This window comes from Leucopleurus acutus, assembly GCF_964270905.1.
Source record: "Leucopleurus acutus genome assembly, chromosome: 13".
NCBI lineage: Eukaryota > Metazoa > Chordata > Mammalia > Artiodactyla > Delphinidae > Leucopleurus > Leucopleurus acutus.
In genome coordinates this window covers 84653112-84665366 of record NC_139155.1, presented here as the reverse complement: position 1 = coordinate 84665366, position 12255 = coordinate 84653112, and the positions used below count along the sequence as shown (strand labels likewise).

The window sequence follows — 12255 nt, the reverse complement described above, 5'->3', positions numbered from 1 at the left end:
AATTAAAAGGGGAAAAAAGAAAAAGAGTCACAGCTCTTGCCCTGGCAGGGAAGCTGGGCCGGGAGGCTGAGCTGGCCGCAGCCCGGCAGACACAAAACGTACCAATTAAATTGGAAACAGAAACGGGCCTCCTTGACAGCTCCAACCAGCGCCGCATCCCTGCTTGCTTTGGGAGGGGGCCTGGGCTGGCGGTTTAGGGCATCAGAATGACGCCTGGCAGCTTTCTGGCTGTGTGACCTTGGGCAAGTGAGTTCACCTCTCTGAGCCTCTGTTTCCTGATCTGTTGAATGGGGATAATCATGTTTGGTGACGGAAATCAGATTCTTCCGGTGAGTGGGAGCCTGTGGATGAGGTAGAACCTGCCGGTAGCAAGGGGCGGGTATGAGGGACCTGGGAGGGTTTCTCGAAGCAGAATCAGTGGCAGGGGGTGGGCGGAGGTTCTCCCAGTGGCTGGGGATCCTTTTTCAGGGAGGTAAGAGGTGGGGCAGGTGCTGGGGGCATGTTTTTCCCTGGAAGGTTTTTTGTTTTCTTTTTCCTTCTTCTTTATTTTTTTTTTTTTGGCCGAGCTGTGCAGCTTGCAGGATCTTTGTTCCCCAACCAGGGATCGAACCCGTACCCCCTGCAGTGGGAGCGCAGAGTCCTAACTACTGGACCGCCAGGGAAGCCCCTTCCCCGGAAGGTTTGATGCAGGATGTGGCGTTTGGGGGTCTCTCCTCCACGGCCTCCCAGCCAGGCTGCAGCGGCATTTCTGTCGCGGAACCTGGCTGTCCTGGTGCAGCTGGAGCCCGTCCCCCCTGCATGGCCCCTGGGCTCAGTGCAGGCCACTGTGCCCACCTCCTCAGACGCCTGGACCACGTGGGCCAAGCGATCCGGCTGAGGAGGGTGGAGTCTGGCCACTGCAGCACCAGCCTGCTGACCCTCTCTGGGCCTCAGTTTCCCATCTGTAACAAGAGGGCAATGAGTGAGACGTTGTGTAGACAAGGTCTCAGGGCTGAGAAGAGCAGCACCCCCTTCTCCTTGTTTCCAGACTGCGAGGGCCTGCTCACCCCGGGAAGCACCCTCTGCTTTTTCTGTTTTCAGGTGTGGGTGTCCCTGGTCTCACCTCCTAATTAGGGACTCACCGTTTGGTCGGCTCACCTCCCCCAGCCTCAGTTGGCTCATCTGCAAAGTGGGGATAGTCAAGGTCACTACCTCTGCCAGTGACATCATCACTGCCGTGGCTGGTTACCTTGCCTGTCTCCCTCCCTCGTCCCAGTTTTTGGAGCAGCGCAGGGTAGTAACAGCCGCGGCTCTTGTTCTGGGGACTCATTTATGGGTGTTGAACTTCCCATAGATCTTTTCCCAGTGAATCCTCTTTCCACTGGCCCTTGGAAGAGAGTTTTACAGATGGGACAATAAAGCCCAGAGAAGTCGGGACTGTGCCCAAGGTCACACAGCTACGTCGTGGCAGAGTCGGGATTTGAACCCATTTGGTCACTTTCCACACGTAGCAATGCGCGGGCAGGAGGTGGCTTGGTGGAGAGGGTACATGTCTAGGATTAGGGCAGCCTGCTGGAGGGCACCACCTTTCCTTAGTGACTGAGGGGCTGTGACAGCTCACAGCCTCCAGGGCTCCTACTCTGCATGTGATACCCGGTGGGGCTCAAACTGCAGGTCAGGAGCTTAGTCTGGGGGCGGGGAGACAGTGGGTAAACAGATGGTGGTGGTGCATGGCGTTGGGCCCAGGGGAGCGGCGGGAAGAGAGAAGCTTGCGGGAGCCCAGGCTGGCAAGTTGGAGTTGGGGTCGGGTTCTCGGGAAGTGATGGTGGAGGTGAGAGCTCCAGCCAGCCAGCCAGGCCGGACGGAGAAGGGGAACTGAGCCCTTGGCCTTTGAGTACCGTTGGCCTGGCTGGGGATAGAAACGACCATAGCTGACCAGGAGAGGGTGTGTCCATCCCATGTGGGTAGCTCCTGCCCGCCTCCAGCCGGTCGTGCCCCTAAGTGATTTTGTTGTGGGAAAAAACACACACGATTTACCATTTGAACCATATTGAAGTGTACGGTTCGTGGGCATTGAGTAGAGTGAGTGGTGTGTCACCATCACCACTATCTCGTGCTGCAACACGTTCATCACCTCAAGGGGAACCTAATACCCATGAATAGTCGCTCCCCTTCCTCCCCTCCCCCAGCCCCTGGCAGCCACCAGCCCGCATCTGACTCAATGGATCTACCTCTCCTGGACATTGCACGTAGATGGCATCATTCAGCGTGTGGCTTGGCATGGTGTTTCCATGGTGTATATGCCCCTTTTCATGGCTAAATACTATTCCAGTGAATGGATGGGCCACGTTCTGTTTATCTGCCCGTCAGTTGATGGACATGTGGGTTGTCTCTCTTGATACGTTTTGGCTGTTGTGAATAGCGCTGCTGTGAACATTCATGTGCGTTTTGTCTCGTCACCTGTTTTCGTTTCTGGGGCTGGATGTCTGGGAGTGGAATTGCCGGGTCCTATGGCGTCTCTGTGTTTAGCTTACTGAGGCGCTGCCAGACCAGTTTCCGCAGAGGTTGCACCATTTTACGTCCCCACTGGCAATACGCGAGAGTCCCTGGGTTTCAGAGAAGCCAGACGTTGGGGTTTTTCTGTGAAATCCTCTTCATAGCGCCTCGTGCTGAGCTGGTCGCTGGGGCCTGGCTGAGCTGGGTGGGGAGAGGGAAGCAGGTCCCTGGAAGACTGCCCGGCGGGAGCAGATCCGGGGTCTGGGCCACAGTCTGGGCCCACGGGAAGCTGTTGTTCTGGCTGTTGCTTGGTGCATGCGTGTGGCGTGAGGGCTCGTGTTACCCGGGGCTGTAGGTCCTGCTGGCCACAGGGGAGATGTTTCTGAGGCTGGAGTGGGCTGGCTCTTCTTTTCTCCTTTTCCCCAGGAGGGAGGGGTGCTGGCTATGGCTTGAGGAGGAGAAGGGGTGCCCCGGGGAGGGTGGGCCTTGAGTCCCTCCCTTTGCGCTTCTGGAGTTTGGGACCAGAGGCAGTTTTCCCCAGGGCTTCTGTGCCCAGCAGCCTGGGGCTTGGGGAGCACTTGTATGGGCTTGGGCCACGGGGAGGACGGTGCTTATGTGTGTCCCCCGTGGTGGCTTGCAGGGAGCCTGACGTGGGGGGATATTAGTGGAATAAAGACACGCTTGGCTCTGGGGGTTGGTTAAAAAAGTAAGACCAGAAAACCCCTGGAAAATGGAACAGTTAAACTGATATGCATTGGTTGATTAGCCCATCCATCCATCCATCCGTCCATCCGTCTGTCCTCCCTCTCCCTTCCCTTTATCTCTCCTTTATCCATCCGTCTCTCATTCATCTTAGCATCAATCCTTCATCCGTCCATCCATTCTCCCTTCGTCCGTCCATCCATCCATTTCCCGGTGAGCACCTGGCTGGGCGCTTTGCCTGTTGGGACAGACCTGTCACTGGATGTCAGCTCTGACTGGCAAGCCTTTTTGTCTGACTGGTTCGCTCCTGTAGCTCCAGTGTTTGGAACAGTGCCTGCGCATTGTAGATACGCAAATAATTTCCTGATTGGCCAGAATGTGTGGAGACCCCATTGGCATGGGTTTGTTTAGCTTGGTCCCAGCTTGCGGGGGGCAGGTGGCACCTCTGTGGGCAGCAGCCTGAGTTGGCTCTGAATATGGTGACCCTCAGCTACTCCAGGCCACCGCCCCTCGGGCAGGGCCAAGGACAGGCTGTGATTGGGGTCCTGGCTCCTCCTTAGGGAGCCCAGTGACCTCTTTGCCAGGTAAGGGGCAAGGAAGCTGGTCTTCCTCCTTTAACAGAGTTAGGATTACAGGTGGGTCAGCCCTTTTATGTACAGAGGCCTGCACCCGTGGCTCCTTGACAGGGGGCGCAGCTGAAGTTTCCTTGAGTGCAGAGATGCCAGGGGCAGGTTTGATATAGGAGACCCTTCACATCACCCCTGCCCAGAGGTGTGGCATCCTTCCCATCTCACTTGGAGTGAAAGCCCCATGTGACCTCCGCTCTCACCATTCGGGTCCCCCTGCTGTTCCTCTCCCACCTCAGGGCCTTTGCACTTGCTGTTCCCTCTGCCTGGAACACCCTTCCAAGACATCTGCTGGTTCCCTCTCTCCCCTCCTCCACAACTTTGCTTAAAGATGCCTTCCGGTGAGGCTGTCCCGGACCACCCACTTTAAAACTGCACCTCACCCCCCATCCCCTGCCTACCCACCTCACGCTTCTGTTTTTCTCCATAGCACAGATACCGTCCACCACCCTACAATTACTCCCGTCTCACCCAGTGGAATGTCAGCTCTGCGAGGACGGGGAGTTTGGGTCTGCTATTCTCTGCTGCGTCCCGGCACCTGTCCCACAGGAGGCGCCTATAGATTGTGGTTGGCAGCGGGCAGCAGCCAGGGCAGGGGCAGGAGCTTTGCCTTTGCCCCCGTCCGTGTGGGCCATACAGGCTCCGTGAGCCAGGCCGGGTGAGCCTCACCCGTGCCACTTCCCATGTTCATCTTATGACTTAGTTCAGAGCTGGGCTCCTGGGCGTCTCTTCTGTGCCGTGAGCCCCTGCAGAAGGTGGCCATCAAATGCTTGGCCGGTCCCCGATTTTTACAGCATGCCGGAAGCTAGAAACACAAGGTGGGAGCAGTCAGCTTCATCCTAGCTGGTGTCTCCGTAGCAGCTTAACCTCACACCCCAGCACTGCTTCTGTCCTCAAGTCCTGCCCCATCCGCCCTCCACTGCCCCAGGGCTGGCTTCCGGGTCCCCATTCTCCTCCTCCTCCTCAGGCCAAGCCGCCTGGCACCTTTTTGTTTAGTAGATATTTATTGGGTGCCTACTTTGTGCCAGGCTCTGGGATATAGCAGTGGACAAAGCAAATATTTATTGAGCACCTATTGTATTGGGTTAAATGACGTCCTCCCCAAATTCACGTCTACCCGGAACCTATGAGTGTGATTTGATTGGGAGAGAGGGTCTCTTGCAGATGTAATTAGTTAAGATGAGGTCACACTGGAGAGGGTGGGCCTTAAATATAATTGGAGTCCTTATAAGAAGGGCAAGCATAGGCACATGGGAAAAAAGGCCACGTGAAGATGGGCAGAGATTGGAGCAATGGGGCCTCAAGGAAACCTGGAGCCGCCAGGAGCTGGAAGGGACAAGGAAGGATCCTCCCCTGGAGCCTCTGGAGGGAGTGTGGCCCTGCTGACACCTGGAGTTTGGACTCCTGGCCTCCAGGTCAGTGGGAGGATCCACTTCCGTTGTCTTTAGCCATCCACTTTGTGGCGTTTTGTCATGGCAGCGCCAGGAAAATAACACACCTACTGTGTGCCAGGCACCACGCCCCTCATGGGGGGTCAGCATACAATTTAAACAAACATTTAGGGAGCAGCTGCTACACGTCAGACACTAGGGAGACCGGCAGGGTCCCTGCCCACAGGCTCCCAGCACACGTGTGTGTCCCTGGCCCGAGACAGGCTGGCTGGGGTGGGGTGTCGTAGACCGTGTCCCCTCTGTGGGCCTGGCGGCCACTCGAGCGCCGCGGGGGGTTCTGAGGAGCGCGCGGGTCAGCGCTGACAGCTAACCTTAAATTCTGAAGCTTCCCCACCTGCCACAAGTCCCAGCGTCGGCCCGGTCAGTTCCAAGAAAGTGTCAGGCGTGTGCAGTGCAGACAGCTCCCCTTTCATCTTCCTGGGCTCAGGTCTGAAGGCTCCCAGGCACATTTCAGCTTCCGTTCCAGCCCCTTAGCAAACACCCCCTCCGCCTCCCCGTGCCCGCAGAGACATCCCAGCCCCAGTGGCTATAACCCCACCCTCCCCGATCTGAGCCTGGCTGCTCAGACTCGGAAAATCTGTGGAATGTGTCTTGGTGTGGCCTCCCTGGCCCTCTTGCCTGGGGCCCGAGAGGGGATGTCCGGGCAGGACGGAAACTTCCCCCCGGAAAGAGGCCTCTGCCCAGCAGGGTCAGGGGATGCAGGTGTGGCGGGCTCCAGCCTCACCTCGTGTTACTGGCGCTCACCTCCGCCTGACAGTTTCGTTCGTTGAGCACCTGCTGTGTGCCCGGCGCTATGTTAGGCCCTGCAAGGCAGACACAGAATCACAGGCAGTGAGCTTTCTCCGTGGATGGAACACGGGCTTGGCAGGCTTGTGGGGTGCTGCCGAATCAGACCCACAGCCTATGGGGCTCTCCCAGGGCGGCTGCGTGGCCCTGGCCGTGTGCACGGGTGCTCCCAGCATGGGCTGGGCCTGCAGTGTGCAGCCCTCCTCCAGCCGGCTCTGTGGGCCCGTGGTTTTCGGTTTGGATATGCGAGGCCCGGTGGGGCTTGCGGTGTCCCCGTCCTGTGGGACTCGGCAGCATCGCATGCCACCTGGCAAAGCCAGTCCTTAACCTCGCCAGAGCGCTCTCTCTTCCCCGTGGAGCCCTGACTTGGCTGAGTTTGCCTTATTGAGCACCTGCTGTTTACCAGGCACCCTTCACAGGTGTGCTGTCCTCCTGGGTCCGTGGAGCAGGGACACGCATGTTCCCTGTCTACAGTGGAGGAAACTGAGGACAGAGCCCCGAGGCACCTTGCCTGAGGGGGGAATGACAGGCCCCTGTCCCTGGGGGGCTGCTCGGCCTCCCTCACCCCCAGAGCAAGATGTGTCTTTGGCTGGCAGGCTCCTTCTCGACTTGCACTCCGTCTGCTGCTGCTTCTCTGTTCCTGCTCTCCCGATCCCACCGGTGTCATCTCGTGCAGGGACACTTGCGAGAGCCCCCAGGCCTCTGGGTTACACACTCGCTCTTCACGACGCCTGCTTGTCAAACACCCCGATCCTTTCCTCTCTCCCTGCACCACCTTCCGTGGCTCCCCATTGCCCTTTGAACAAAATCCATCCTTTCCATGGTTCGTGGGCCTTGAATGACTTGATGAATTTCTCAAGCACGAGATGCCTGGTCTCATCTCCGGGGTCTTGCTCAGGTGGTGGCCTCTGCCCGGAGCCCCCTCCACTTCCCCCTCCCCCGGCTGTGTCTTGTTCACGCTCCAGAAAGTTCTCTCTGCCACCCCCTCGCCCTCCCCAAGGCTTCCAGAGCCCCCAGCCTGCTCTCAGAAGTCACTATTTGCTGCTTGTCTGCACTCCGCCGGGGCACCGAGACCCTCTGTGGCCTGGACCCTGCCTCGTTCACTAGCCTGGAGCTCAGCTCACAGTGGGGACCCCAAAGGGTCTGGAGATCAACGGATGTCCACCACCCTCTCCTGACGCCAAAGCTCCCAGACCCTGCAGTGACATTGGGGCCCCTGTATCGCACTCCTGCTCTGACCTGGATCCAGTTCTCAGAACCCTTTTCAGCCGAGACCAGGTCCAGGAGACCCAACGTTGCCCCATGGATTGCTTGCATCCTCTCCTACCCTTGTCTTTGATGAAGTAATGTCATATTTTTTCCTGGCATGCACCTCCGAATGTTGCTGATGAGGTCAAAGCTTCATCCCCACCCCTGCCCCGCCGTTCACAGTGTTATGCAAACACCACTTTTATCTAGTTTCGAAACATTTCCGTCATTGCATGGTAACCCCCATACCCATGAGTCGCTCCACACCCCTCCATCCTGCCCCCCGCCCTTGGCAACCACCGGTCTGCTTTCTGTCTCTGTGGATTTATCATTCTGGACATTTCCTATACGTGGAATCATATGGTATCTGTCCTTTCGTGTCTGGCTTCTTTCACTTAGCATCACGTGTGCAAGGTAACCACCGGTCTGCTTTCTGTCTCTGTGGATTTATCATTCTGGACATTTCCTATACGTGGAATCATATGGTATCTGTCCTTTCGTGTCTGGCTTCTTTCACTTAGCATCACGTGTGCAAGGTTCATCCACGTTGTGACATGTGTCAGTGCTTGGTTCTTTTTTATAGCTGAATCATATTCCGTTGTACAGATAGACCACGTTCTGTTTATTTCTCCACTCATTGGTCGATGGGCACTTGGGTTGTTTCCATCTTTGGCTATAGTGAATACTGCTGCTGTGAATACCTTGATTTGTTTCAGTCTCTGTTTTCCATTCTTTTGGGTATACACCTAGGAGTGGAATTGCTGGGTCCTACGGTAATTCTATGTTTAACATTTTTAGGAACTGTCAAACTATTTTCCTAAAAATAATTTTTCTTTTCAAGTTGGCAAAAAATATGGCTAAGGTTGGGGGAGATAGAAATGGAGCTTATTAAAATAAGCTCGTGGTGAATGCAGGAGGTGCAAGACCCCCAGAGTCCCCTGGCTTCGGGGACAACCTGCACATGAGGATGCTGGGCCGTGGAGCTGGCGGAGTGATCCTCTGACAGGTGGATGGTGGGGGCACGAACCCCGAGCTCGGCGGTGGACACTCTGTGAACGTTGAGGTCGTGGGAAGCCAGGCCTTGGCACGAGGAGGGTGGGGAAGTGGCCGAGGATTCTCCAGGGCTGCTTTGAAAAGGTGTCACTTCCCTGGCGTCTGGAGCCCACATGCAGTGCACACCGTGAGCATCTTTCCGGGGCTGCCCTCCCTCAGTCGGCCTTTCGTTAGGCAAAGGAGCTTAGAAATCTACTGGTAAATTAGACTTCTCACCGCCTCATGCAATGCGAAGTCACATAGCAACTTGGAAGTTGCGCGTGGTGCCCTTGGAAAGGCAAGCAGATTGGGCTTCTCTCTGCCCAGGTGCTGCTCTCTTCCTCTTGCAGAGAGCGGGCAACCGTTTAAAACCCAGAGAGAGGGCTTCCCTGGTGGCGCAGTGGTTGAGAGTCCGCCTGCTGATGCAGGGGACACGGGTTCGGGCACCGGTCCGGGAAGATACCACGTGCCGCGGAGCGGCTGGGCCCGTGAGCCATGGCCGCTGAGCCTGTGCGTCCGGAGCCTGTGCTCTGCAACGGGAGAGGCCACAACGGTGAGAGGCCCGCGTATCGCAAACAAAAACAAAAAAACCCCCAAAAAACCCAGAGAGAGGCCGGAATGGAACTGGCTTTGCTGCATCAGACCACCAGGGTCTGCTGGGCTTTGTGATGAGCTGGGACACAGGGAATTCTGGGACAGGGTCCAGCACTGGTGGCCACAACTGACCCCTCTCCCAAGGCCAGTCTCTTGTCTCTGGGCTGCCGGAGGGCTGCCGCGTTGCTCTTGGTGGGGACTGGCGCGGGCAGCTCTGCCTCCCTTCCGTGTCCACAACATCGCTGTGACCGGGCTGCAGCTACTGCAGTGACAGAGCTAGTGACTGTAGTAACAGTAGCTCCCATTTGCTGAGCAGGACTGTTCCCACGTTCCTAAGAATGACGCAGTGCGCCCTGTCGCGGTGTCTGGGAAAAGTCCACGTGGGCTTTCTTCCTGAGGTGGTCATAGGTGTGGCAGTTTGGGCTCTGGAATTCTTTGGCTTTGCAGTGTTGGAAGGATTGACAGCACCCGATGGAAAGGTTGCCTCCTTTGTGACTCCCTCCTTCTCTGGGTGAGTCAGAACTTTTGATGGCAAAGTGACAGAAAGCTGGGTTGGGCTGGCAAAGGCAAAACACACAGAAGGAGTGCCTTGGCTTCCCTAAATGAAGAAGCAGCTTTGATCTGCCTTCAGGCATGGCTGTATCAGGACCCAGCTGTGCTCTCTCTACCCTTCAGATCTGCCTTCCTGGGGGTATGGTCTTGGGTAGGTCCCTGCCAAGTGGGGGTTCCTGAGAGCTCCAGGCTTTCACCCTCCTGGCTTACAGCCCCAGTGGAGAGTGCCTGTTTCTGGTTCCTTCTCAGAGTCTCAAGACTGACTCTCATTGGCTCAGATTGGGTCAGATGCCCATCCCTGAACCAATCGCTGGCCCAGGGGCAGGAATCTGATTGGCCAGGCCCAGATCACATGATCACTCCTGGAGTCTGGGGAGGGAAGATGGTTGCTAAAAAAAAAAGTCGAGTCTACTGTAGCAGGAGATGGGGGTGGGAAGTGGGATGCAGTCCTGGCCCCCAGGTGGGAGGGAAGGGGGTCTTGTTCTTCCTTTGACCACCATGATCTCAACCTTCCCCCCCAATATCCCTCCACATCAGGCCTCCAAAGGGCAGAGGTTTAGGGCGTCCACGCCCTTGAAAGACAGTTGTCAGCGGAGGGCAGGGCGATGAGGGACGTTGTGATGAAAGTACAGGGAGCTGGGGGTACACATGAGATGCAACCCCAGCCCGAGAGGGTACGTCACATGGGGGCATCCAGGTGCCGGGCCCCTGCGCCCTCTTGGATTCTCCTTAGCTCCTGGGTGGCGGGTGTGAGTGGGGGGTTTGCACATGGCAGGGGCCTGATGGACACCCCTTTTCTGAGTGGCTGAGTGTGGAGGAGGCCTGAGACCTGCCTGGCTTTCAGCCCGGGCCTGGGCGGTGGAGCCAGTTATAACCTTGGGCAGGCTGCATGGAGCAGTGGCTGGCGGAGAAGGGAGAGAAGGGTCCTGGGGAGGTTGGGGCCCCCCGGAGATTTCTGGGCAAAGGCCCCTTCTGACCAGGGGCTCTCTTGCTCTCTTGACTTGAGTCCTTTCTTCTTCCTGGGCCTCAGTTTCCCCATCTGTAAAGCCAGTGGACTCCTTCCATCATGGACACATGAGTGCTTTCTTCCCCGTGGACAGCATCCTTTGCCTGCCCCTCCGGGAGCCACAGGGGGCCCAGCCGGCTCTCATCCGTGTCCTCGGCTGTTTCCCCAGTGTGGCCCTCGGGCTCCCAGTCGCTTCGCTCTCAGTTCACGTCCGGGCCAACCTCACATCTGTCCTGCTCCCCCGTCGTAGTGTCACTCACCCTCCCCAGAGGGTCACTGGGAGGCCCAGGCAGGCCCGACCTTGCCCGGGGTTACACTGTGACCTGTGTTCTGCCGGAGCCGACCCCGTTCACCACCATCACCCTGGACGGGTGTACGGACTTTTCCCCTCCCGGGACAGCAGTCGCCTGCCTGAGCTGCCAGGTGCTTTCGGGGAACCTTGCCCTGGTGACTCAAACTGGCAGAGGACTTGGGGTGGGGTGGGGTGTGCTGAGGGTGCTTGAGAGCCATGGGGGGGTTGTGGGGGCAATGCCTGCAGAGTTAGAGCTCCCGTGCCTGCTGAGCGAGGGCCTTGGGGCGGGGGAGGACACGGCTGTCGCCGATGTGGCTTGTGCCGCAGCTGCTGGCCTGTGGCTTGGAGGGGCCTCAGACACCACGCGGCGTCTCCCGCTGCCGTCGGTGGGCACGGGGCTTGCCAGTGGCATGGAGGGGGTCCCGGAGGGCCCCTGTCTGCTCGCTCCTCCTCACAGGGGCCACAGGAAGGACTTGGGCCCCGCCGGGGTCTGCAGGGAGCGGCCGCCTGGGACTGACCCCGCTTTGGCTTTTCTGGCCTCACAGGTGCCCGGGACAGGGTGGCCCTCGGGCAGATGACGAAGACTGGCTTTTAATCCTTGGAGACCATTGAGAGGGAGCTTACAGGGGCCCACGAGCCCCCCTGGACGCCCACCACCATGTCGGGGTCCACGCAGCCCGTGGCACAGACGTGGAGGGCCACCGAGCCCCGTTACCCGCCCCACGGCGTTTCCTACCCCGTGCAGATCGCCCGGCCACACACGGTAAGCGGCACAAGTGTGCACCTGGGGTCACCTTTGGGGCCTTCTCTTGTCCCTGGGTTCCTATTTCTCCCCATCGTTGTGTGAGTGGCGGGGGGGTGGCCTGCTGGGGAGGGAGCGGGCGTGCCCTTGGTCAGCTCTTTCTCTTTTAAAAAAAATGTTTTGCTGCGCCGCATGGCCTGAGATCTTCGTTCCCTGACCAGGGATCGCACCCGTGCCCCCTGCAGTGGAAGCATAGAGTCTTAAACATTGGACTGCCAGGGAAGTACCGTTGGTCAGCTCTTCTGAGCTGCACCCCGCTCTGTCCACCTCCTAGTGGGGGCCCCTTTCCTGACTTTATCTCTAGTTGCATGTGGCCCTGAGGATGAGCCTTGGTTATGTTCTGTATCCTCAGGGGCTTGCCAGAGGGCTCTCGGGGTCCTGGGCCTCCCCCGTTTGGTCTCCTGGCTGCTTGGTGAGGGACTGTGAGGGTTTGCAGTTGCAGCTGGGGTCAGAGCTTGCTGTGCCGGCCCCTGTGTGAACACGCCTGTATCTGTCCTGCTTGGCTGGTGTGGTCCTTCCTAAGATGCAGAGAGGAAGTGGCATGGGAGGGCTTTTCTATCTTCCATGAGCGAGGTGTTTCTGCATATGAGCCCAGTGGACCAGCCTGAGGGTGTCCCAAGAACAGGGACCTCTTGAGGATTTGGGCCCCCAAGATGCTTTTGAGAGCCAGCTGTGATAAGCGGGCACGT

The 12255-nt window shown here is 58.0% G+C and overlaps 1 protein-coding gene across 1 annotated transcript in view; it reads left to right on the top strand.

Annotated features, from left to right (window-relative positions):
- NCOR2 (nuclear receptor corepressor 2) overlaps positions 1–12255 on the top strand; it is a 222054-nt gene that overhangs the window by 58717 nt on the left and 151082 nt on the right. The window contains exon 3 of the mRNA XM_082853706.1: positions 11310–11527. Within this exon, the coding sequence (XP_082709832.1) occupies positions 11423–11527 (105 nt within the window). The 5' untranslated portion in view covers positions 11310–11422. The remainder of the gene's footprint in view (positions 1–11309; positions 11528–12255) is intronic.